At 40.9% G+C, this 23,941-nt stretch overlaps 1 protein-coding gene across 4 annotated transcripts in view; it reads right to left on the minus strand.

Annotated features, from left to right (window-relative positions):
- The window catches only part of VWA3A (von Willebrand factor A domain containing 3A), a 41,261-nt gene that overhangs the window by 7,737 nt on the left and 9,583 nt on the right, over positions 1-23,941 (minus strand). For 3 of the 4 annotated variants that reach the window (XM_088148088.1, XM_015887522.3, XM_088148089.1), the window contains exons 10-32: positions 23,851-23,916; positions 22,979-23,104; positions 21,599-21,737; positions 21,409-21,512; positions 20,155-20,235; positions 19,735-19,829; positions 18,034-18,153; positions 16,788-16,862; positions 15,644-15,788; positions 14,437-14,632; positions 12,752-12,822; positions 11,865-12,029; positions 10,101-10,194; positions 9,359-9,463; positions 9,003-9,100; positions 8,730-8,882; positions 7,565-7,673; positions 6,557-6,701; positions 5,576-5,720; positions 4,989-5,140; positions 4,666-4,792; positions 2,650-2,747; positions 1,151-1,214 (exon numbers count right to left, since the gene is read on the minus strand). In XM_088148088.1, coding sequence (XP_088004214.1) covers positions 1,166-1,214; positions 2,650-2,747; positions 4,666-4,792; positions 4,989-5,140; positions 5,576-5,720; positions 6,557-6,701; positions 7,565-7,673; positions 8,730-8,882; positions 9,003-9,100; positions 9,359-9,463; positions 10,101-10,194; positions 11,865-12,029; positions 12,752-12,822; positions 14,437-14,632; positions 15,644-15,788; positions 16,788-16,862; positions 18,034-18,153; positions 19,735-19,829; positions 20,155-20,235; positions 21,409-21,512; positions 21,599-21,737; positions 22,979-23,104; positions 23,851-23,916 — 2,658 coding nt within the window. In that variant the 3' untranslated portion in view covers positions 1,151-1,165. The remainder of the gene's footprint in view (positions 1-1,150; positions 1,215-2,649; positions 2,748-4,665; positions 4,793-4,988; positions 5,141-5,575; positions 5,721-6,556; positions 6,702-7,564; positions 7,674-8,729; positions 8,883-9,002; positions 9,101-9,358; positions 9,464-10,100; positions 10,195-11,864; positions 12,030-12,751; positions 12,823-14,436; positions 14,633-15,643; positions 15,789-16,787; positions 16,863-18,033; positions 18,154-19,734; positions 19,830-20,154; positions 20,236-21,408; positions 21,513-21,598; positions 21,738-22,978; positions 23,105-23,850; positions 23,917-23,941) is intronic. The other variant, XM_088148090.1, reaches the window with a different exon arrangement.

The raw sequence follows: 23,941 nt of genomic DNA on the forward strand, positions 1-23,941 counted from the left end.
ATTATTTTGTGGATAATATAAAGACCAAGAAAAGTCTGAAAGATTTTAAAACCTACTTTGTCTTCATCCTAGAATTCCTATGTGAATGAAGAAAGATCTACCAACTAGGATGTTATAGCAACAGTTTTTGAAAAAAACTCCTTTGCCAGTTCTTTTAAAAGAATGATAGAGAGTATCATTTTAATAAAAAGACAATTATTGATGCAATTCATCCATAGGATAACTCCACTTGATTCTGGGTGGATCAGAATATCAACTCTGAGTACTGCATTCATTTCTGAGTATCATAGTTTAAAAAAGATTTAGATAAGATCCTGTGCCAAGCAAAGGGACTAGATAACCTCTGATAAGACCTCAACTAGGATTTTAGCATTCTACGACAAAGTCTAAGTAGCTGGGGAAATGACTGGGTTCTGAAAATTTCTACAAGAGAGATTGAGAGTATTTAATGCTAAGAAAAGGAGGGGGAATCTGATTACATTCTTCAAAATATTTGATGGAACTCTGGGAGTTGAAGTCCACCCATCTTAAATTTGCTGAGACTGAGAAACATGTGTCTATGGTATTTAAGTTTTTATATCCAGCCTTTCCATAGCTAATGTCTGAAGTGGTTTATGCAAAAATCCAAAATCAATTCTCCAAACTAAATTTATTCAAAGTCTGATGTAGTATCAACATGTTCTTTCAAACAATTCAATGGTATAGATTTTCAAAAATCTCCAGTGGGAAGCAAATAAGAAGAGGAAGCAGGAAGGAAAATAAAACAATCACAAAATTGTGGACATGCACACAATGCCCTTGGGGTATTTCCACTAGGGGTGCATAATTTTTTTTTTAATTTAAAGAATTCCAAAGGGTGCACACCCCATCTCGAGTTTGAAACAACTCTCTCCAGTTCAAAACAGCTGTTTGGAGTGGAAAATCACTGCCCCACATTTGAGATGGGCTGTTTGGTCAACCTGGAAGCGTTGCATACTCAAAGTACAGCTTTTTCAAGCTTTAACCCCTTTTGGTGTTTCTAAAACTTTTTACAGATTCACATATTTAGAATAAATATCTTTCCAAATTTTAATTTCCTTGCTACTTGCATCTGAAAAATGCATAGCTATTTAGCTTTAAAGATTAACAAGCAAACATGTACACATTCTACCTGGAAGTAGTTGTATTAAGAGAGAGGGTTCTTCTGATCTATATTCTTTTTTTCTAAAAGTGATCTAGTAAAAGAAAAGAAAGGAGACAAAGAAAATTATTACCTTTGATTTCTTTTCATCTCCTGGTTTCAAAAATAGGCTCACTACTCATTCTTTTGGATTGTGGCACCCAGAAATCATGAATAGCCTTCTTAAATATATGTCTGTCTCCTCTCTGTTTCTAGGCTGAGTCCTATTATCTACACTGCCTGCTGTGTTCCATTTTATTTTCTTTGCCTTGAAAGCCAGTATGGCACAGGATATGCAATAATGGAGAATTCCCCTCATGTCTTCCCTGTTGTCTGAAGGGATATTCTCAGTGGAGATCGCTGGTCTTAGGTCTAAAATGTCCCACTAAATGTACCTTTCATAGGTATGTGTTTCTCTCTATATATTGGGAATCATTTGCATGACTTCTTCCCCTCTGTCGAAATGAGGCCCATGTTTAGTGATCTTGGACCAGTCACATTCTCTAGCATCACCCAGCTTTCCATCAAGCCTGGTACTCTACAAATGCACTGGGACAATCCACAAGGTTGGGTGGATCGTCTGGTGGATATCAGGTTAGGGAAAGCTGGCCTGACCCGTCTCAGAGGATGCAAAAGTGGGGCATGTTCCATCCTGAGCTTCTTTGGGGAAAAATAGGGCATAAAAAGTCACCCAGAGTCATTTTGTGTGAGATGGGTGGCTACATACTGTAAATGCAATAAATAAATAAATAAATAAATAAATAAATAAATAAATAAATAAATAAATAAATAAATAAATGTTATCAAGTAAATAAGTGAATGCAATTAAAAATTAAAAGGTTAAAAAAATGAAAGAGCTAGTTTGGTGTTGTGGTTAAGGCATCAGGCTAGAAACTGGGAGATCATGAGTTCTAGTCCCGGCTTAGGCATGAAGCCAGCTGGGATGACCTTGGGCCAGTCCCTCTCTCTCAGCCCTGGGAAGAAGAAGGCAAGGGCCAACCACTTCTCAAATCTTGCCAAGGGACCTCTTATTATTATCAAGGGCCAGTTTTGGGCAGAGGTTAAGGTGCCAGGTTAGAAACCAGGAGACTGTGAGTTCTAGTCCTGCTTTAGGCATGCAAGCCAGCTGGGTGACTTAGAGCCAGTCTCTCCCTCTCAGCCCCAGGAAGAAGGCAAGGGCACTTCTGAAAACGTTGCCAAGAAAACTGCAAGGTCCATGTGGCTGCCAGAAGTCAAGACTGACTCAAAGGCACAAATACAATATACTAATTATTCTCAGGTTCAAAACTTCAGGGAAGCCCAATATGGGAAGCAAAGCAGAAATGCCTGAAAATGCCTACTTGTTTTTTTCAAAATTTTCACTTTTTTCAAAATATAAATAAAGGAAAATAAATACCAGTCCCAAAGAGCAAGGAATTGCCAACCCTTGAAACCAAGAAACAAGGATTAGGGAAACTGACAACTCCAGAAGCCAAGTATTGGGCATTCACCTAAACACTTTTGCCTGCGTTAAATAGTTCCTAGCCTTGCTTATTTCTTCAACAAGTTTCTTCAAATCGTCTCCTTCAAACAAGGGGAATATGGGATCCTGAAACAAACAACAAGAATGCAGGTTTGGTTTTGTTTAAGTGAAAAGCATTTAATCATTAAAGAAAATAAATGTCAAAGATCAAACAACATCACTCTTTCTTGGAAATATCTTAACATGTTCTTCCTCTAATACAGTGTTTCCCAACCTCAACAGCTTGAAGATGTGTGGACTTCAATTCCCAGTATTCCCCAGCCAGCCTTGCTGGCTGGGGAATTCTGGGAGTTGAAGTCCACACAACTTCAAGTTGCTGAGGTTGGGAAACACTGCTCTAATACGAGCATCATCTGCCACCAATGTTCCTCTTGCTTCTACTTAGGACAAAGGGACAAACTTTGCACAAAACAATTTATGGACACAACTTTTACATCGGGATTCAGAACAAGGACAAAGAATATCAAAGCATTTTAACCTCCCAGTACACACTACTGCAGAACTCAAAGTGACCATTCTGGAAAAACGAGATTTTAACAACACCCTTGAGCGAGAGATTGCTGAACTCGCACACATCAAAATGTTCTCAGAAGATCTCAACAGACTCAATGGGTTTTTAACACTTTATAATTGTTAATTGATAAGGTACTTCCAACCTCTCTTTCATGTAACCCACATCTACAGAACCATCCTTTTTTGAGACCTACATCCGTTTAGTCACTCCATGCAACAGATGAAGTGAGTTGTAGGTCATGAAAGCTGATGCATTTTAATAAAATTTGCTAGTCAAAAAAGGGGTTACCAGACTCCTGAATTTTTGGCTACCATAGACTAACATGGCTAGCCAGCAGTATAAGACCTGTGTAAATCCTTGGCTTGTTTGACATGTCCTCTGATGAAGAGGATGGGAGGAAGTGGAGTCAGGGGCATCTAGAGACAATAGTCTTGGTGATTCCAGCAGCAGTGGAGCTAATGAGTCCACTCTGATTGAGGGAATTCCACCAAGCTCCCAGGATACCTTACCTGCATCCATTGACAGCCTTTCAGACTCTGAACTTCAGTCTCTTGGTCCTAAGCAATGCCATGTGATAAAAGATCCAACCACGGAGTGCAGAACTCCGTAGATCGGAGAGACTTGCCAAGACAAAAGAGCAAATGCTGAGGAGGAAACTGTCCCAGCTGAGTAATGGGTGGAAGCAAATGCTGAACCCAACTTGGCAAGCCTAGATTCTGTTGGGTTGACTTTGCTATGCCATTCTAGGACTCTGGATTCCACCTCACCGTGTCTCCTGTCTTTTCCCTTGGATTCGTTGCTTTTCATTGGATTCCTGGTCTTGACCTGTGCCAAGCCTGTGACTACATTGATGGGTTGCCATCTTAAGATACTACTAAAAATGATTCTTTTTCTCAAAAAGTTCTGCCTGTGCTTTGCCTATCACTGGACAGTGGCAGACATCCAGCTTGCTGTCTTGTTGGTTAGCAGCCAGCACTGTTGGGACAAAAAAGTTTCTAAAGTAGCTTTGCTTAGCCCAGGGCTCTCTTCACGAACGTTACCCAGTTGGAGATGGTTGTCCATTTTTTGTTGGAGAAGGAGCTCTTGTGTTATGTGTTCCACCATATCTTTAAATAACTCCTTAATCTACTTGAACTCTAGATGTTGGATGGGTTGGAATAAAATTATTAAGAATAATTCAAAATGGTAAAGATAATGCTAATGAAGAAGATATAAAGAAATGTGAATAAGATGAGAAGAGTGGCAGAGAGAAAATTGGTAGATGGATAAAGATGGTTGGAACTACAGGGGCCAACAGGCCTGTTAGGGCTCAACACTGTCCAAGGTCCTGACCTTTCAACATCTGATGTAATTGACCTAACCATAGTCTAATCTTGTGGACATTGCACCGTGGATTACAATGATCTCATTGTAAAATTATGGGGAATGAAGATTAACCAAGTGAATCTGAGTTGAGTCAATTAAACATACCTCCTCATCTTTAAAGCCTTCTGAAAGCAATCGGTGTGCCACCAATTGTCCATCCACATCTCCATGGCACCGATGGTAGCGTCCACCTGTCTGGAAGGCCAGTTTCTTGAGAAAGTCATTTGCTACTCTGTTGAAGACAAAAAGGGAAATGTCCTCCCTGGAGCTGGGAGTCATTTGAGCTCAATTCTCACAGAAAGTTCTAAGGATCTGGAAGACATGGGGAAGTTGGCCACTTGCTAAACTGGCAGTTTTACAGAAGCTTTTCTCATGTTTGGCCAACATTAAATTTTAAAAATCAATTTGGGCTGCAGAGCAACAGATACCTGTCCGAGCAATTGAAAGAAATTGTATGGATGGTAATAGCCCGTTTCTTCCTAAGCATTTCCATTTCTTTGAGAATTAAGCTGCAGCTGGTGTCAGGTTTTCCATCCGTCAGCATATACAGGGCTTCTACTTCGTGAAGACTGAATGCTCTCTGAAAATGGCAACAAAAACTAAATATGAGCTTAGGTGCTAGAACACTGTGATAAAAAGTTTAGTTCACCTGTCAGGTAACGGAGGGAAAAGACCTTGTTGAATGATATAATTTTTTCCCTGCATTTTTAGAACTAGTTTGCAGAACACGAAACTTAGTGCTTATACTATACTACAGATAGCCTCATGTCATTCTTCCAAGTACATTCATGCTACAAATCAGGTACAAAATGGGCATGTTTCCCCCTACAATGGTCTCAAGAAAGCTTCCACTAGAATAGTCCAGCAAAATAGCATTGGAATCCAGAAAATCCATAGCAGGCGATAACTTTTTGAAGGGAAAATCCATTCTCTCTGCCAGTGGCTCCAGGATTCACAGAAACCGTATTTCATTGTTGTCTTTGTACCCAAGAAGATTCTGTTCAACTGAACAAACCTGTAAAGCCTTCAGAATGGACGTATTCCCATGAGCCTGAAACAATGACGCCCACTGGGCAGCCTCGTGGCACATTTCATCGGTGGCCTCCACGAGGCACTCCTGCCAAACTTGGACATCTTCTGCAAAAGCAATCAGGTTGAACCTGAGAGAAAGTAAGATATCCATCAACAAGCCAAATCAACATGGGCAACCACATCAGCAAAAATGTGGTAAGGACCACTTTTTGATAGATATCCATGGTGCAAAATTAAGTGGCCATTAGATTATATAATTATAATTCAATCTTCTTCCCCATGTTATTTGTTGATATTTCTAAGAGGGTAGAGAAGATCAGGTGGAGTTTCTTTCATTATCTCTGCAATATTCCACTACTTCTGAGCCAGAACCAACTGGTAACATGTTGGGGGCCACTTTCCAAAATGGACTGAGGCCATAACAAAACTGCCTTTGCTTTTATTAAAGTTGCATAGAGAGTAGTGTTACTCTCTAGTGATGTATATCACATTTCCCTCCTTTCCATCATACTAACATTTTGGTAACAATTTTTAGAAATCTTTGGAGGCCACACAAAGTTCCCCAGGTCACACACTCTGCATTATCAGCTACCTTGATTTGCTGTGATCAGTACTTCTGTGTGTATGATTTTATAAAGTGAATCAACCCAAACACATTCAGTAAGTCAATTATTTCTTGCAAGTAAGAGCAAGCTGGATTTTGTCTGGGGATTCTCACCGAATGATCTTTAGTAGACCATCTGTCTTCATTGAGCAGGCTTCCCTCCAAAAATCCCCCAGTGCCATAGATATACGGGGATATCCCACAACCAGTTAGAGTTCTTACATCTAAAGACAAAATACAGATCCCTTGTGAGAAATCTGGGTGTGGGGTCAGAGGAAGCCTGCTTATGAGGACAACTTACCAGTCCAAGACTGGCTATCACTGGAATGAGGTAAACTACTATTCCTGCATCTTCCTTACTTGGTGGCATTCTTCCTCAGCTGTTCCCAGATAAGGGAGGTGAGTTCTTTGGCCACCAGACTCAAGGAGTGGTCCATGGAACCAGATGTATCAATAAGAATGCAAACTTTGGCTTCCAAAACGACACCAAAGAATCGGCGGCTGCCTGTGAGAGATAATTTATCACTGTTCAATGTCAAGCCACCCTTTGGTCTTACTTAGCATTGGATTCAGTGTATCTAAAGGAATCAGAATCAGGATAAAAGACAGATGCTGTAATTTCCAAGGTGGCCAGGAATCCCATCAAACCATCCTTTTCCAGGCTGGTACCCTTTGGTTCTGTGATGTCAACATCTAGACTTTTTCAACCAGCATGGACATGGTTGAGGATTCTAGGAAACTAAATCCAGACCCCTAAAGCATATTCAGCTTGGCTGGGCTCTACAATTGGATCAGAAATATTTGATTAAAAAAGATGGTGAGGCATGTCTTGAAAATCACTGTTGGTTCCATGATGCTTAGCTTTCAGCACTTGGGACCCTATGTAAGGCAGGCTGATTGAAGTCCAGAGAATTGCCCTCTAAGCTACAATCCTGGCCTAAATATTACAGATGAACAGAGATACACTGGGCCCTATGAAATTTGGCAACCTAATCATTTCTACAATTGTTGAAATGAAGAAACCAAATTTTCTCATCAATGGAGCACTTCCTTGACAGTGTCTGGAGCAAGCTTGGATTATGTCATGACACAAATCCCACCCTTACATTCTTGCATCATAACATGAAGTTCATCACTATCCCCCTTCCCCTGCAGATGCTACAGGCCTGTTCTTATTCAAAATAATTGTTTTGCCACAAACAAATTTGGGGCAGTTCACTTTCTCAAAGACTTAAGTTATCATATTTTAAGAAATGCAAACTAGGTCCTACTACCACGTGGTCCAGTTCTGAAAGTAAAGAGCATAAATAACTCCTGCCATGATGGTTAATAGTGGGGCAACTCCTCAATATTCAGCACAGGACAGACCTGAGAGAAGCCACTGTACTCTTCGGATATAGCATCGCAGCACTTTCTCCATTTGCTCAATGTAATCTTCCAAATCCTTAAGTTGAATCTGCAGATGCTTGACCATCCCCTGGGAGACAGATTGCAAGATGTCACTCTAGATGTGATTGGAGGGTCATGTCCAATGTAGATTAGACTAAGAAACCAGTGCATATAGGTCTGAAACCACTTTTATTGGAACAACTATAGGAGCAGAATCTTGCAAGTCTGAATGAGCTTCCCCCACCTCAGTTTATCTTTGTGTGAACCAGGGACAGGCTTGCCTGAGACGTTTTCTCAAATTATTTTCTTGGGTTGGGCTCAAGCCAAGCTTATCTGATGATTGGTTTGGTGGTGCCTCTTCCTCCTGTCCTTCAAGGCCGTTCCTTAAGCCCTCTACAGGTAAGATCACCTGGGATTATAGTTAGGCTGGGTAGAATTACTGAGATTCATTCAGAAGTTAAGAGGGGTGACTGTCATTCCATATAAAATTTTAATTGTCATTGAAGGGGGCTTGCTATGGTTCTGTTAGTTGTGTTTCACATATTGTGGTTGGGAAGAACAGAAGAGATGTTAGTTTGTTCAAGCTTTGTGCATCCGTAGGTTTTGGCATGCAGTTTTGTTTGGAAGAGGACTTGGGGGGGGTTTGCATATTTTATGGGTGCAGAAAAATGGTGGGTGGGGTTTCACACGTGCTTTAAGGTGATGTTTTTTGAAGATCTCAGTTTTGTTATCTGTGGTTGTTACACTGGATTGAATAGCCACAAATGATGAGGTCTGCTTGTATTGGTTTTATGCAAGAATTATCCTCCTTTATGTATATAAGTCAGTTTGGGAGGACTATGACCCTTAAAAGCAGCCTATAAATACCAGCAACAATAACAGCAAATAAATAAATAAGACTAAAAGTCTGAGGCTCTGTATAGTTGGAGAAAAATTACTAAGATTACTATATACCAGTGTTTGTCAACCTCAGCAATTTTAAGATGTGTGGACTTCTACGCCCAGCATGCTGGCTGGGGGAATTCTGGGAGCTGAAGTCCATACATCTTAAATTTGCTGTGGTTGACAAACACTGCTATGGACAATCATATTACTGAAGAAACATCTTGTGTTTCCTCTAAAAAATCCAAAGGATGGGACTTACTTCTACTTCTACACTAGGGAAAATGTCACAGTATTTTGCTGAAACTTTCTTGCGCAGCGATTCCACCATCTGCTTCTGATGCACGCTCCCGGGTCCAAAAACAAGACTGGGCAAATCTAACTTCAGCTTTTTTATGCTGTATTTGCTGAGCCACTGTTGAAGAGGGGAAAAATAGAGGATTGTTGCGTGAACGACTGATGGACTGCAACTGAAAAAGCATTCAATGATCTAACAATTCTTCGATTAAGGCCGTGTGATAAGGAAAGTACATACTGCCTTGGTGGAGGATATTTCTTCTTCATTTGGCAAAACCACTGAAGGAATCAACCTTTTCCCACTCTTGGGATTCAAAGAGTTTTTGTAAACTGTGCCTGGAGAGTGAAAAAGAAGTGATATTCAACATTCTGTTTTTTGGGGGGGGGGGCGGGGGTTGCAGTTAACAGTTTTGACCACCTTTTTTTTCCAGACTAATGAGAAGCCAAAATAAAAGGAGCAGAGGACTATTGTTTAGAGGGGGGAAAAGCTGAGACATGAAAATAAAAAAAACAATACATAGCTTAGAATGCTAAACGTTTTAAATCTTCTCTGTTGGAAGGAAAATCAATTTCCCTTTACTTTAGGACACCCACCTATGTTTTTTCTTTGGCTGGGATAAAATGAAGAAATCTCTGGCTGTTTCTTTGCCTTGAAGTTCAATTTCTTTCTTGCCAGGAAGATCTCTTTTATTGGCTGAACTGCACAATAAATCAAATCATCACCATCACCACCACCATCATCTAGGATCAAGATATTACCCCATCCATTCAAGCTGGGCAGGGCTTGAATTCTGCATAGGATCAATTCTTCCCTTTTCGTGTTTTGTTCTTCTCTGTACTTTTTTTTTGGTTTGTTTAGCCTGCAAACTGAACATTTGCAATCTGTTGAAATTTTAGGACTCTGATAATATCTTTTGGATCAGTCCCATTCTATGGAATGAAGGGTGAGATATCTGATCGGTCAGCAGCTCCCCACCCCTTGGGGTTGGAAAGGTGGGCTGAGACTACGTCAACTTTGCAGAAAAAGTGTTAAACACGTCGCTGTATTTTAAATACGGGCAAGCAGGCCAGATGGACAGATGAGAACCCAAGGTCACATTCACGCAGTCCTCTAAGCCAAATCGAAGCAAGCTACATTATGACTTAGAACCGTGGCCACTTTCACATATGTGGACTTCAGCTCCCAGAATTCTCATCAGGAGTCATGCTGGCTGGCTGGGGAATTCTGGGATTTGAAGCCACACACTTGGGAATGGCCAAGGCTGGGGAACACTGACTGAGATGTATGAACCCACACTTGGTTATCCCATTTGGTGGTCACTTCACTTATACACACCTGGTGGGATTTCAGCTTTGCCACTCGGAGGACGCCATGAAAGGGCTTTGGTGCTACCATTCCTCTCGCCCTCTTGGTGCTGTTCTTGTGCATTCTAAAGAGATGGTGAACATATGAGAAAACCTCTTGTTGTTTTGTCATGAGTTCCCAACATGCAGTGTAAAACAATCTTATTCCCACCATTGTTTTAGAATCTCCCAACGATGAAGAATAAACTTTATCTGGATGACCATACTGGAAGATAGTGACCTGGTTCACCTACTGTGCTCATATATCAAGCGTTTTAGCGTGTTGTCTGAACTGAGGAATTATTTCTCAACTGTGCTTCATGGCTTATAAGCCCAAACGCTATAGCCTAGTTAAACCACAGATAAAACAAACCTTGGTCTGGCACAATGCATAATCAAAGAAAACTGAGCTGTTAAGATGTGCAGGTCAATTGCATCATTAATAAAAAATAAATCTTGCATATTTAGCTTTCATGTTTCTCCTGCTCTTCCTGGGTGAAGAAATGCAGACACTTGACCCATCCAACCCATTTAATCCAGGTAAGAGCCCCATAAAATATGTTAAGCTAAAGATATTGATCACTCCAAAGCCCTTGGTTGGATTTTCTTGCATCACAAGAAGTCCCTGCTTGTTTCACCCACAATAGATCACATAAGTCGTCATGGCTTGGTTGAAACAGAAAACCATGGTTGACAAACCACCAGAGCTCATGCTGAGGCACAACCAAAAGCATCCACATGGCTGCCCAGGGTGTGTGAATCAGACCAGGAAGGCTTGCTTGATCAAGGTCAATGGGCTTTATGGTGCGTGACCACCTACACTATTCCATCCTCCCGACAGTTCCTGAGAAACCGTGACAGGGTGAAGATGATTTGGTGAGCAATCTTCAAATATCTAAAGGGTTGTCTCCTAGAAGAAGACTTTGTCTCTTTTACTGCAGAGGGCAGGACCAGAGCCATTAGGCTGAAATTATAGGGAAGATGATTCTGTTCAGGTAGGAGGAGGGATTTCGTGGCAGTAGCAGCCACCAATCAGTGAAACAGGCTGCCTCAAACAAAGGCTGGATGTTTTAGCAGAACCTGCACTGTGTAGGACTAGATGACCCCTGAAATCTTTTCCAGCTCTTGGTTCTAAGGCTGAACCCAAAATTCTTGGTTCTAGTCCAACCTTACAGTACCAACTTCCTGTTAGCCGACAACATGCAGCCTTTTAACATGAATCAGTATAGAAAAAAAGAAGAACTACAGAGATTTTTATAAAAGTTTTATAAAAGGCTTGGCAGAGTTAGAAGGAGGTAAGAAATTTTTTTTTCAGATGTTTTGTCCCCAGAAGGGCTGTGCTATTAGGTTAAAAAGATTCTACTTTCCTGTTTATCTCCTCTACCAGAGCAAACAACATTTTCAAAGATTGGAGTTCCTTGCTAGAAATTTCACTGATGAAGTCTGCTGCCTAGTTCCCATCCCATTCCTAAATATATTGGAAAAGAGATTTACATAGGGTGGTATTTTTTGAAAATCCCTGCAACTGAACACTGCTGATTCTGCAATCCATTGGGCCTGATTTCAGCAAGGACAGACATGCATTGCTGAAAACAAGACTTCTAAAGTGCATTCTCCAGCAATTCCACAAAAGGTGCTTTTTTGATTCAAAGACCAGAACTGACAAAGAGAAAATCTTGGACAAAGCAGGAAGCCATCAATATATTTTGCCACCAATGATGACAGGTTTCACCTTGAAATACCAGGGCCATCATACCTTCCTGGCAAGGGTGAGGGCTGTTGGCTTTGGAAATGGTAATTTTGATGGTCTGGTCTTCTTCTCTTCCTTCTTTAGTGATGAGAAGTCATCTTCTTTGAAAGGTGACTGGTTCCCCAAGATGTTTCCTGACCTCTGCCTTAAGGATTCCACTAACAAGGCACACTGAAAACAAATCAACAAAGCAACAATCGCAAAACACACGCAGGCTTCCTTTAGAGGCAAATCTCATGAAAGACGTAACAGTAACTCAATCAGTTCCCATCAGAAATGAATTCAAAAGGAATTTTTTGAATAGCAAACCATTTATTTCACTCTTATTTGAAGTAGCAAACCATTTATTTCACTCTTATTTGAAGCGAGATGCATAGAGTATGTATTTCTAACCACCTGGGGACAGACCACAAATGGATCACAAATGAATTCCTGTTCTCCACACAAAAAACACTCTTATAATATCTGTACGTTTCTCTCTAAGTATAGTTTGTTGCTGTTCTTGAAATCTATTTCCATGGATGGGAAAGAAAGGAGATTAAATAAGCCGAAATGGGTTCTGAAGTCTGTGTCTACTGTAAATTAGGAAACATGCTTCTTGCTCTAACTTCAGTACTTTATCACGAAGTATGGTCCCCAGGTCCCTGCTGCAAAAATCCAAGCCACAAGGAATGAGAGATTTCAGGGTGCCTTGTTGCCATCTTATGGTCATTCCTATTCATGTAGCTCAGATCTAATAAACCCATCATAGAAATTGACAAGGAAATGCCAGTTGACCCCAGTGGTTGTGCAAAATGCTACATCCATGTGGTCAAACCACTGCATCCTCTTCACTGTCAAGAGGTATAGTAACTATTTTAAGAAGTCAAGTTTTGAAAGATCTAAGATCCAACCTTGTGAGAATAGTTGACTGCTTTTTCCATTTCAGATAGGATAATGCTGATATCATCACTTTCGTTGATACCTATCCAGAAGGCAAGGAGGAATAAAGAAGACAAACATAAACTCCTAAGTTTCAAAACTTGATGCAACCCAACTTTTACAAAGATTGTTAGAATACACACACACACCACTTGGAACATTTTGGGAATGCTAGGATCTCTTTGATGGAGGTTAAGGGAGATCTGATTCATGCAATTCTAGGTATTCATCAATAAAGTTATTTTTACCAGTATGTCCCACCATTCCTACAAGGTTTCAAGATGGTTCATGTAGAGGTTCTTCCATTCATTTTATCCACATAACACTGGGAAGCAGGTTGGGTTGAAATATAGTGAATAACACAGTGAATTCCCTGGTCAACTGGAAATCTGAATTGGGTCTCCTCTTTGCCAGAGGAAAACAGGGTTAACCTACCACCAGTGGTCAGAGAAGTAGCATATTTGCAACATAGACATGTTTGTGTGAGTTTGCATATGTTTGTGCAAAATGTATATAGCTTCAGCTTCAGACATCTCCAAGGTAAGGTTGAAAAGGATTTATGAATTGTTGCAAAGTTGCTGCCAGTCAGCACTGAGCAAGTGTGAGGAACCTGCAACTCTCCAGATGTTGCCGGACTACTGTTCACGCAATCCCTGATCATTAACAGATTAGTTGAAGGACACAGGGAGTTCAAGAAAATCAAGTACTCCAAAACATCTAGAGGTCCAAAGAGTTCTCCTTCCTGTGGTACCCTAAGGGGAGGACAATGGGGCAGAAGCCAAAAACCCTATGAAGTAGAAGTAGAGGCCCAGAGGCCCACATTTTGAAGTCAATGAAATGTTACACATTCCAAATCTAACAGCCTCTTCTCCATATCCTCATTAAATTCAAAGTGGAGCTCATTGTGATGGAATGGAATTACGATGGCCAAGCTCAGGGAGATAAACATTTTCTTAGCTCACCAGAACAGCGTGGGAGGGACAAGAGGATGAGACTGGCACTTCCCTGAGGAATTCACACTGTTGTGGCTGGAGGACTTTGGGAGCTGGGGTTTTAGTCTGGGAAGACTGATGTCAGGCCTAGCCCAAGGAACTCCAAGAGACAATGCCAATTCAGTCCAGCTATGTTTATTAGCTACAACCTCTAGCAAGAATCTTCCCAGACTAAAACCGCAGTTCCCAAAGTCACCCAGCCACAACAGTGTGAATTCCTCAGGGAAGTGCCAGTCTCATCCTCTTGTCCCTCCCACGCTGTTCTGGTGAGCTAAGAAAATGTTTATCTCCCTGAGCTTGGCCATCGTAATTCCATTCCATCATCATGTAAGAACATTAAATCTGGTGGCCAAAATTACCTAATTCACCATTGTGTCCATTTCTGGTTCAAGTAGTACTGACCTAGATGACACATCTGTTTCAGCATGGACTTAGATCTGACTTACTCATATAGCACAGAAAAAAAATGGGTAATTCCCAAACAGTCCAAACTCAAAGCTCCTCAGAATCCTAAATCAGAATGCAGAACATAAACACTTGAAGAAGCAAAAGTCCAACCCAGCAAGATTAAAGAGATGCCCACGTTCTTAAGAAGAGACCACTTGAGAAGTTCCTACATAGCACCTGGAAGTACATTAAAAATACACACTGAAATTCTACCACACCTGTTTCTCCAAACCAATGAAAGCGGCCCTTGGTGGCCTGAACGATTTCTTTGTAAGCAATAGCGGTTTCATTTGGACTTGCATAGCGTGGTGGAATGTCACCTTCGAGGGAATAAGCATTAACACTGAAGAGGCAAGCGTGTAGTTGCAAATCGCAGCCCCCACAGGCTTCAACCAGGTAAGAAGAGATTAGGTGCTGAAAAACAATGTCAATAACCAACGCAATTTAAAGCCTAATTTGATATGAATTTAATTGTACAGCATTTATACATTGCTTGAAGGTCTTCCAAGGGCCTCACATTATTATCAGAATAAGTTTTATAAGAAACAGGGAGACAGTAATTGCAACCATGGTGCAGGATGGGCAAATCAGGGCTACGGGATAGGCACATGGCCCCTCCAATGCGTTACAGAGGGCCGCAGGCCTCTTTCCTTATCACATGGCTGAATTTCAGTGAGGTGGCATTGACGGGTTTTTACATTTTCATAATATTTCCAGATTGCTCCTTAATGACAACGTATTTGGGAAAGAAGTGGATTTCTTTTGATTTTTACAGTTTGGCTAATGCAGTGTTTCTCAGCTTTGGAAGCTCTGAGATGTGTGGACTTCAACTACTTGATGCCAATGATCCCCCTCCCCCTTTAGAGTGGTGTTTCTCAACCTCAACCTCAACCTTCAGAGTAACAGTTGCACCCATGGAGAGAGTGGTCCTCAGCCAAAAGACATTCAAAATATAAATCTTGTCCTGTAAAATGGTATGAACTTTGTTCACTGCAGCTCAGGATCAATGCTATTGTTTTCCTAGTCCTCGTTGGTACTAACTGGCCAACTTTGTCTTGGTTGGACCCTAAGGCAAGCTTGGGTCTACCAAATGCTTAAATGGAAGACCACCACCAAGAGCTGCCAGCGGAAAAGAACAGACTGGGAATTTGAAAACTTTCCTGAAAGAAGGCAATGGCAGGCCAGTTTCCTTACTAGAGCCAAGAAAACAACTTAGATGTGTCCTCAAAATCACCCAGGAGCTAAGGTCATTTTCAAGAAGGTATTACCTTCATCCTATTATCACTCACACCTACCAGCTGATGAAAACAGAGGAATGCAACCCACCCTTCTATTTCAAGCCCAAATACCTGGGGCATATTAAGTTCAGCATTTATAATCAGAAGCTGTACATGTTGCATAAGCTGATTTCGGAATTCCACTTACCGCCTCCTGATCAGGGATTCCAGCTGCCAGCAGATAAAGGCTTTGAGATCCATGCCTGTCTTTCTCTTTAAAATCCACCTCCACGGCTCTTTTAAGGGCCTTCATAACATTTCTGGTGCCTTCGCAGCGCAGGCTCAGCACCCATCTAGAAAATGACTAGGTATCAGCGGTGTTCTCATGTGACACTCCATACACCTTGTGCTGATACACAATGGCTCAAGTGACAGATTGGGACTTCCACCAGAGGGGTTGAAAAAGTCAAGATGGTGGCTTTGTGCTGTTGAGCAGAGTCTTCTCCCCGAGTTGCATGGGGCCCCCAACTTTTTAGCTCTTGCACCTACTTTATTATCTAAAATATTGAAACACCAAAGAGGGTTTGAGCTGTGCTTTTCATTTTATGGTTTTTTTTTTAAGATTAGTTTTTTACTTTCTGTTACTTTTTGAATACGGTCTCCTTCTTTCTCTTGTCAACCCTCTAGAGTCTCTGAAGAGGGCTCTGTCCAAATTTTTGTAGAAATAAACGAATGAAGGCAGGGAAGAGGGAAAAAATATGAATCACTTCCGGGAAATAAGAGATCCATCTGAGAGATTTCACACTTGGATTTCCACTACCATAGTACAATGACAATAAAGATTTCTATTCTATTCTATTCTATTCTATTCTATTCTATTCTATTCTATTCTATTCTATTCTATTCTATTCTATTCTATTCTATTCTATTCTATTCTATTCTATTCTATTCTATTCTATTCTATTCTATTCTACCTGAAATCTCTTGGTCAAATAATCCCTTCTTTTGCACTTCTGGCTGACCCAGATTCAGGAATGACACATTTTAGCTTCTACATTACTATTTCATTCAGTACCACTGACAGAGTGGACAGGCTTTCTTTCCATCATCCCTAACCCTAACTCTGTCTGGTTGTTTAACCATAATTTACTGAACATACCAGTATTGGCTGGGTTTATATAACACATGGATCTGTGCATATGTGCCAACCCAAAATCAAACAAGAAATGTTCTGAGTTAGTGAGATGGGTAACCCTTGGGTGTACCCAACTGTAATCAAAGAATATAATCATTCCGGGTTTTGCTCATTCATTTTTATGGAAGTGGAAAAAAATAGAGGCATAGTTCTTTACCTCCAAGCACTCTGTAAGTTATCTGGGTGAGGTGGGATCATTTCGGGTTGCCAAGCCTTAACATCACTCCCAAAGCTGCAGAAGAACGTAGAATAAACAAATATTGGCCATGCTCACCCAATACTTGTTGGAAAAATAAATTGGTTACCCTAACATGTCCAAGCTGCATACAAAGTTTTGCAGAAATGAGTAGACCCATTAAGAAGGGATGGCTTTGCATGACAGCAAAATCAAGAGAAAACAGTTATTCAGTCTGCTGTGACTTGCTGCTTCCTGGTCTTTAACAGGACCTAAACCAGAACAGAATATCTCCTCTTTCCCATGACAAATTTGTTATATTTTCGCAGGAAATGACCAACAGACTTGGCTCCTTCACAGAACATGAAGACGGGGACCAGATGAGGTTATCTCACATGAGATCCAAGCCAGCATTTCTTGGATTATCTCAGGGTTAGTAGAGGATCATCTGTAGTGGATGCAGAGGGTCTGTGAACTAAGGATGACCAAGGGGCAGGCTTATTTTCTATGAGTTGCTCCAACTGTTACACAAAAGTTACTTATGCAAGTCATTTTATCATGTCTGGCAGAACTTACAAAAGAGCCAAAAAATGTTGGGTTCAAATACACACAGTGATGCAAAGAATTGTAAAGATTAATATTCCATTGAAATCAGAACTTTTCTTGTTGAGACTAATGCGTAGACAACTGGAACAGAGTTATGGAAGATTGTTTTCAGATATAATAACAGCTGTGAGATTATTATACACACAAAAATGGAAAGACTCTGAAATACCCACAATGGAGGAATGGATGGTGAAGATGACAGAATTAGCGAAGATGGCAAAATTGACTTGTTTGATTAGAGAAAGGACAATAGCTACATTTATTAACGATTGGAAACCCCTTATGGACGTTTTGCTGAAAAAAGAAAAAAAATGAACTTGTGATTTATGGGTCTGATGATTAGATAGGGCAGACTATGGAAAGAAGGACATTATGTTGTAACCTTAGACAGAGAGGGTAAAATATAAATGTACTTGTAGCTGCTGTTAAGAAGATCGGAAGCCACTTCTTTATAACGTTTTCTTTCCTTTTTCTTCTCTATTTCCTTCTTTACACTTTTTTCCACTTAATTACTTTATTTTCTTCATTAAAAATTTGTATCATTTTTATTGTCTTAAAATTTCTTTAATAAAAATTATATATCAAAACAAAACAAAACAAAAAAAACCCGCAAGTTACTTACGCAAGGATGTTGAACAAGTCCTTACTCGACATCTGCTCCTCCAGTAATAGTCGTAGGGAATGTTGGATATGAAAGATGTAGAGGGAATTGGTTTTGGAGATGTCAACAAGAATAAGCACCCTAATAAAAAAACCAAAGTCCATCAGCACTTCCTTTTCTTCTTTTTTATGGACTGGATTCAACATCATGTTAACCTTCCTATATTTGGCTCCCTTAGTTTCAGCTTCAGGAGCCTTGTGAGCCCAGGCAAGGTGGTATATAAATCTTGGTTTTTAGTTTATTGCCCAGACAATTATGGTTTATTCAACAATCAAACCACTGCTTAACGGCATCTGCAAAACTGCTCTTTGTTTGGGAATGTTGAAGAGAAACGAGAGGGGTGGTAATCTTGAAGAAGGGTCTGTGATGGAATGGAATTATGAAGGCCAGGCTCAGGGAGATAAACATTTTCTTAGCTCCCCAAAAGAGCGGAGGAGGAACAAGAGGATGAGACTGGCACCTCCCTGAGGAATTCACACTGTTGTGGCTGGATGACTTTGGGAGCTGGGGTTTCAGTCTGGGAAGATTCTTGCTAGAGGTTGTAGCTAATAAACATAACTGGACTGAATTTGCATTGTCTCTTGGAGTTCCTTGGGCTAGGCCTGACAGGTCATAGCTCAGCAGTGGCAATTCTTGAGCACCCTGAAGTATTGGAGCAGCACTGTGCCTTCCATATTAAGGAACACCCCAAATCTACAGACCTATATGGAGATTTGGGAGGAGAGGAAGGCAGGAAACATGGGGCATACCAGAGAGGTACCAGAGAGATGGGGCATATCCCATCTCTCTGGTACCTCTCTATTCACTCAGTGATGTTGGCCTTGTGGGGTAAACCAGATAGAAATCACAACCAGATGAGCTAATTCTACTTTATTGTAAAGCTACATGAACAGAATCTTGCAAGTCTGAAAGTACAATTCTCCCCCCTTCTCCTTCACAGCCTGAGAAACTAGGGAGGGTCCCTTCTGAGCCTCTTGCCCCATCCACTATCCATTTGTGGGCTATGCTATCTCTTATCTGACCATTCGCTTGGCAGCATCTCTTGGCCCTGTCTCCCAAGGTCTTTCCCACATACCATTACAGTGATCAGACCTGGTTGAAACAGGGGACATGGGCAGGCAGGCAGGCAGGCAGGCAGGCATCCATCCATCCATCCATCCATCCATCCATCCATCCATCCATCCATCTCCCTCCCTCCCTCCCTCCCACAAGCCCTCCAAAACTGTGACTTCATTTTAAATGTAATTGAAATCTCATTAATTGAAAGCAATTAATACAACTCTTTCCTATATATAATACTTTTCTGTTTCTGTCGTGTTAGGAATTATATTTTGTCAGTCTGTTTCGGAAGAGTTTGGAGGAAGCAGAAGTTCTCTGCCTCTGCCTGAACTGTTGGGTCTACTTCTTTCATTTCTACTTCCATAAGGATTATCACTGCCCAGAGTCTGTTGGAACTGGGCAGCTTATAAATTCAAAAAAATAATAAATTATTATTGTTATTACTTTAGCACGTGCACTGGGAGGTTGTCCTCCTTTTAAACCAGAGCGGAGTTGAAGTACTGAAAAGGGATTGACCACAAGAAACAGACAGATGTAGACACCTAAGGCAAAAAGGCAGCCTTTCTCTGAAACGGATTAAAGGAAGAAGTCAAATCCTGGTACCTCTTCTCGCAAACGGTTCCCCAAATTCTTCGGCTAGAAAGGGATAGCCAATCAATGCGTCTCTCGTACATCTTCACCATCTGCCCAAGCTGCTTCTGTGAAGCAAGGGGGAAAAGACACCAAGCTTTGAAACTACTGGCTCATGATGATGCAAATATTTCAGGTAGCGATCTCTGGAGTTTCTCCTTCTCAAGTCAAATTCCCATGAAAGGGTGGAGAAGGTGCTGCAGGACCCACTCCATCCCATGATCTGGAGGTTCTCTGTCCTTCACCCATCTACTGCATCATGCTTGCAACCATCTGCCCTGCCCTCCTAAAATACAGAAATGGGAGTGAGTTGCGCTGTAGTTCTGAGCTTAATCGTTTGTTTAGCCTCAAGACAATCGATGGTTAGGATGGACGGCATGTTAATTTATTCACCTGGTAATCATATAATATTGGAGGATCTACGTGAACATTTTTCACTGTCCCATCGTGCCATTCAAACTGCATCATGGCTTTCTGAAATGAAGAGGATACCACAACACCACAAATCAAATTACGGTGCACACTTTTAGAAGAGCCTGACCATTAGATGAATTCATCGGGCTATACCCAGCTGTTCTGGAAGCGAAATTTAAAATAAAATCACATACAGCCGGACTTGGTGGCACACCTGAAAGACTTCAAAAGAGAGCCGCAATTCTGGAACATGGTGCATTCTTTGATGAGATGCTAAAACAAATTGGCAGGTTTTGTATAATTATGAAATTATAGTACTATTTCTTTGAAGGCAATCTGACCAATTTGCCTTGACTGGCCTCTGTTTCCTCATTCGAGTCATATATGCTGTGAATAGTTTCTAATCACTGTAATGCGTGAAATCACAGTCAACACAGGTAAGATTTCAGTAGAAATGGCACAAAATTCACTACAGAATCCAAAAGCATTTGCTTATGTATAATTTATATAGAAGGTATTTCTTTCATGGCGCTCCTACTGCTAGTAGTGAGTCCTGTTACAATTCATGGTACTTGCATGTAAGGATTTGGGAAAGGATTGTAACAAGCGGCATGTTCTTATGAGTGTAGTCTCTCAATTGAAATGCTGCGTTCTTTGTTGAAGAAGGGAAGTTTTTAATTTATCCTTTTTTATTGCGAACTCTGAAAGTGCCTTTTCAAATTTCTGTAACTGGGTCAGCATAGTTAATGTAATTTTGTTTGTAAGATTTATAAAAAAAATAATTTAAAAAGTATTATCCTGATAACAATAAACACTGTCTTTCTTGGCATCCACATTTGCTCTATAGCAGATGTCAGCCTTACTAGGTAGACCAGACAGGAAACATGACCAGATAAGCTAATTCTACTTTATTGTAAGGCTACATTAACAGAACCTTGCAAGTCTGAAAGTATAATCCTCCCTGGTCTCCTTTATAGCCCAAGAAACTAGGGAGGGTCCGTTCTGAGCCTCATGACCCACCCACTGTCCAGCTGAGGGCTATGCTGTCTCTTATCTGACCGTTCCCTTGGCAGCGTCTCTTGGCCCTGTCTCCCAAGGTCTTTCCCACATACCATTACACAAAATTAGTGGATAATAATTTCTAGGATTCAACTTCCCTGCTGGTTTGTCCCAGGAATGAATGACTTCCACAATCCCCCAACAAAGAAACAAAATCAGTTCCCCTTGACTTACCCCGTGCAAAGTAGATGATACCGTTTTTTGAAGTACAGGCACAAATTCTTCTACAGGCGAAAAAGCATTGGGTGCTAACACTTGATAAAGGCTGAGCTTCTTGGCTGCGGCAAGAAAGAAAGAAACATGAGTCCAGCAACTGAGGCCTTTGGGCTGAGCTGGTACCATTCCAGAGGGAAACCTTACCTACCTTGCAAGCCATTCGTTTTTAACCATTCTGCAGAGGTTTTGGCCAAGAAGTTAGGGATTTGGATTGCAAGAAGGCGTTCGTGCTGGGGAGGTTTGGATAGCTGCACCAGAGATGAAGACTTTACACGCTCCATTGAACTCTAAGCAGAGATATAGTCAAAATGTCCTCTGTAAAAAACAGTGTATTCTTGTTCCCGTTGAATACTCAACTACCACAAGATTTTAATTAAAGGGGGGGCTACTAAAAGTGTTTTTTTTAATAATCTCTACATATTTACTTGTATCGTTTCTTTTCCCCGCATCATGTAATGGTATGTGGGAATGACCTTGGGAGAGAGGAGGAAGAGCTGCAGATTAGGCAACGGTCAGATAAGAGGCAGCTGAGTCTGCAGAAGGAATGGGGACATGGCAAATGCCTTAGAAGGGACCCTCCCTAGTTTCTTGAGCTGTAAAGGTGAGGGGGGAGAGATGTACTTCCAGACTTACAAGATTCTGTTAATGTAATCTTACAATAAAGTAGAGCTAGTACTTCTGGGTGTGCTTCTTGTCTGGACTACCTCGCAAGGCTGACATCAATCTTGCAAGTCTGAAAGTACATCTCTCCCCCCTAGTCTGTGGCTCTTCCTCCTGTCTCCCAGGGTCATTCCCACAGACCATTACCCTTCCCTTCTCACGGTGTGCATAATGCCTTGTTTCATCTTCACCACCAGTCTGTGAATTAAGTTAGACCAGGAAAGAGAATAACCGGGCAAAGGTTACCAACTTTCTCCAACCCAGTGATCTCCAGATGTATTGGAATGAAACTTTCAGAATTTCCAGTGGTATTTACTATGGTGTCTGTCTGGGAATACTGGAAGGTGACATTAGATGCTTCAGAACAGTGTTTCTCAACCTTGGTGACTTTAAGATGCGTGGACTCCAACTCCCAGAATTTTGGGAGTTGAAGTCCATACATCTTAAAGTCGCCAAGGTTGAGAAACACTGCCTTAGAAGCATCAGTGTGGGAAAGCTTGGACTAAACCTCCTGGCTTTTTAAATTAAGCGTGGATCATTTGCTCCTGATTTTGGGAAGAAGTCATAAACTAAACCTAAACTAGTTCTTCCCTAAACATTAAGAAATAACGTATGGGCACTCTTTTAACTCTGTCCTTATTCAGTTATCATATTACCACCATAGGAACAATATTGTATTTCCTCAACAGGTAGGCAGTTACTTATTTATAAATTTATAAACTGCTTCAGCCACTCCAAGCAGTGTACAAAAGCAACCGCTGTATCCAGTGCAATACAACCATAACAGAAATATAATGTATGATTACAGGATCTCCTAGCGCTGGGCTACAGCACACCATAAAGCATGTAAAAGAAATCAGATACTTACATTTTTCACTAAATTAAAAAGCGAGTCACCCATCTTGCCCTGATAGATTTCACTTATGATCTTGAGCAAGCTATCCGCTTTTTGCTGCTCACAAAGAACCAGATGAATATCAGTGCTGTTGCAATTCTGATTAGACGATGCCAACCCAAAAGAAATTAAAAAACACACAGATCGTTTTTAATTCCTTGCATGTATGCTGGTTTTTTATTAGGTATTTTGTATTTTGGGGTTTTTTTTAAATTGTAATAAAATAAAGAGATCAATAAATAAAATAGATTAAAAAACCTGGAATGGTTATTATTTATTCACTTTTGGAATGGTCAGAATCAGAATAGGACCCAGTTTTATCTTTATATTTCTACGATTTTGCTTTGCATTTGCACAGAACTGCAGAGAGGAGTCGAGATGCTGTTACAAGTCTTGGTAACCACATTTTCATATGGGGGGTGTAATATTCCTCAGGCCATGGAACCTACTTCAGTTCTTTCTGGTGTAATGGGAGGTTCACTCTGAGAATGGATGGGGCCTGAACCAAGAAGAGAGTGCGGCCAGGAAAAGAAGTATATTGAAATTGAATAAATTTGAACAAATTTCATCTGCCCAGAATCATGCATAACCACCTATATAAATTGGGTGGGTGGATGGATGGAGAGAGAGAGAGGATACATAGAGAGATGAGAGAGAGAGAGAGAGAGAGAGAGAGAGATGAGTAGATAGACAGACAGATAGACAGACAGATTGTTTTTCCTTTTGGCCACCTTAAAAATCACAATTCAGACATCTTTGAAAGGCTTGGGGGCCAAATGCAGCCCTAGGGCCTAAGACTGTGCACCTCTACTTTAAAGTAACACACCTGAAATTGAAAGCCCTACCTCGCTCTTTCCTGAATAGCAATGGTAGTGGCCTCTCACCTCTTCTGCCAAGCTCTTTAGAATGGCCTAAATGAATGAAATTAATCAAAAG

Source organism: Python bivittatus, unplaced genomic scaffold, assembly GCF_059951505.1.
Source record: "Python bivittatus isolate LINGU-HERP-01145 unplaced genomic scaffold, Pbiv_v1 ctg000560_np1212, whole genome shotgun sequence".
NCBI lineage: Eukaryota > Metazoa > Chordata > Lepidosauria > Squamata > Pythonidae > Python > Python bivittatus.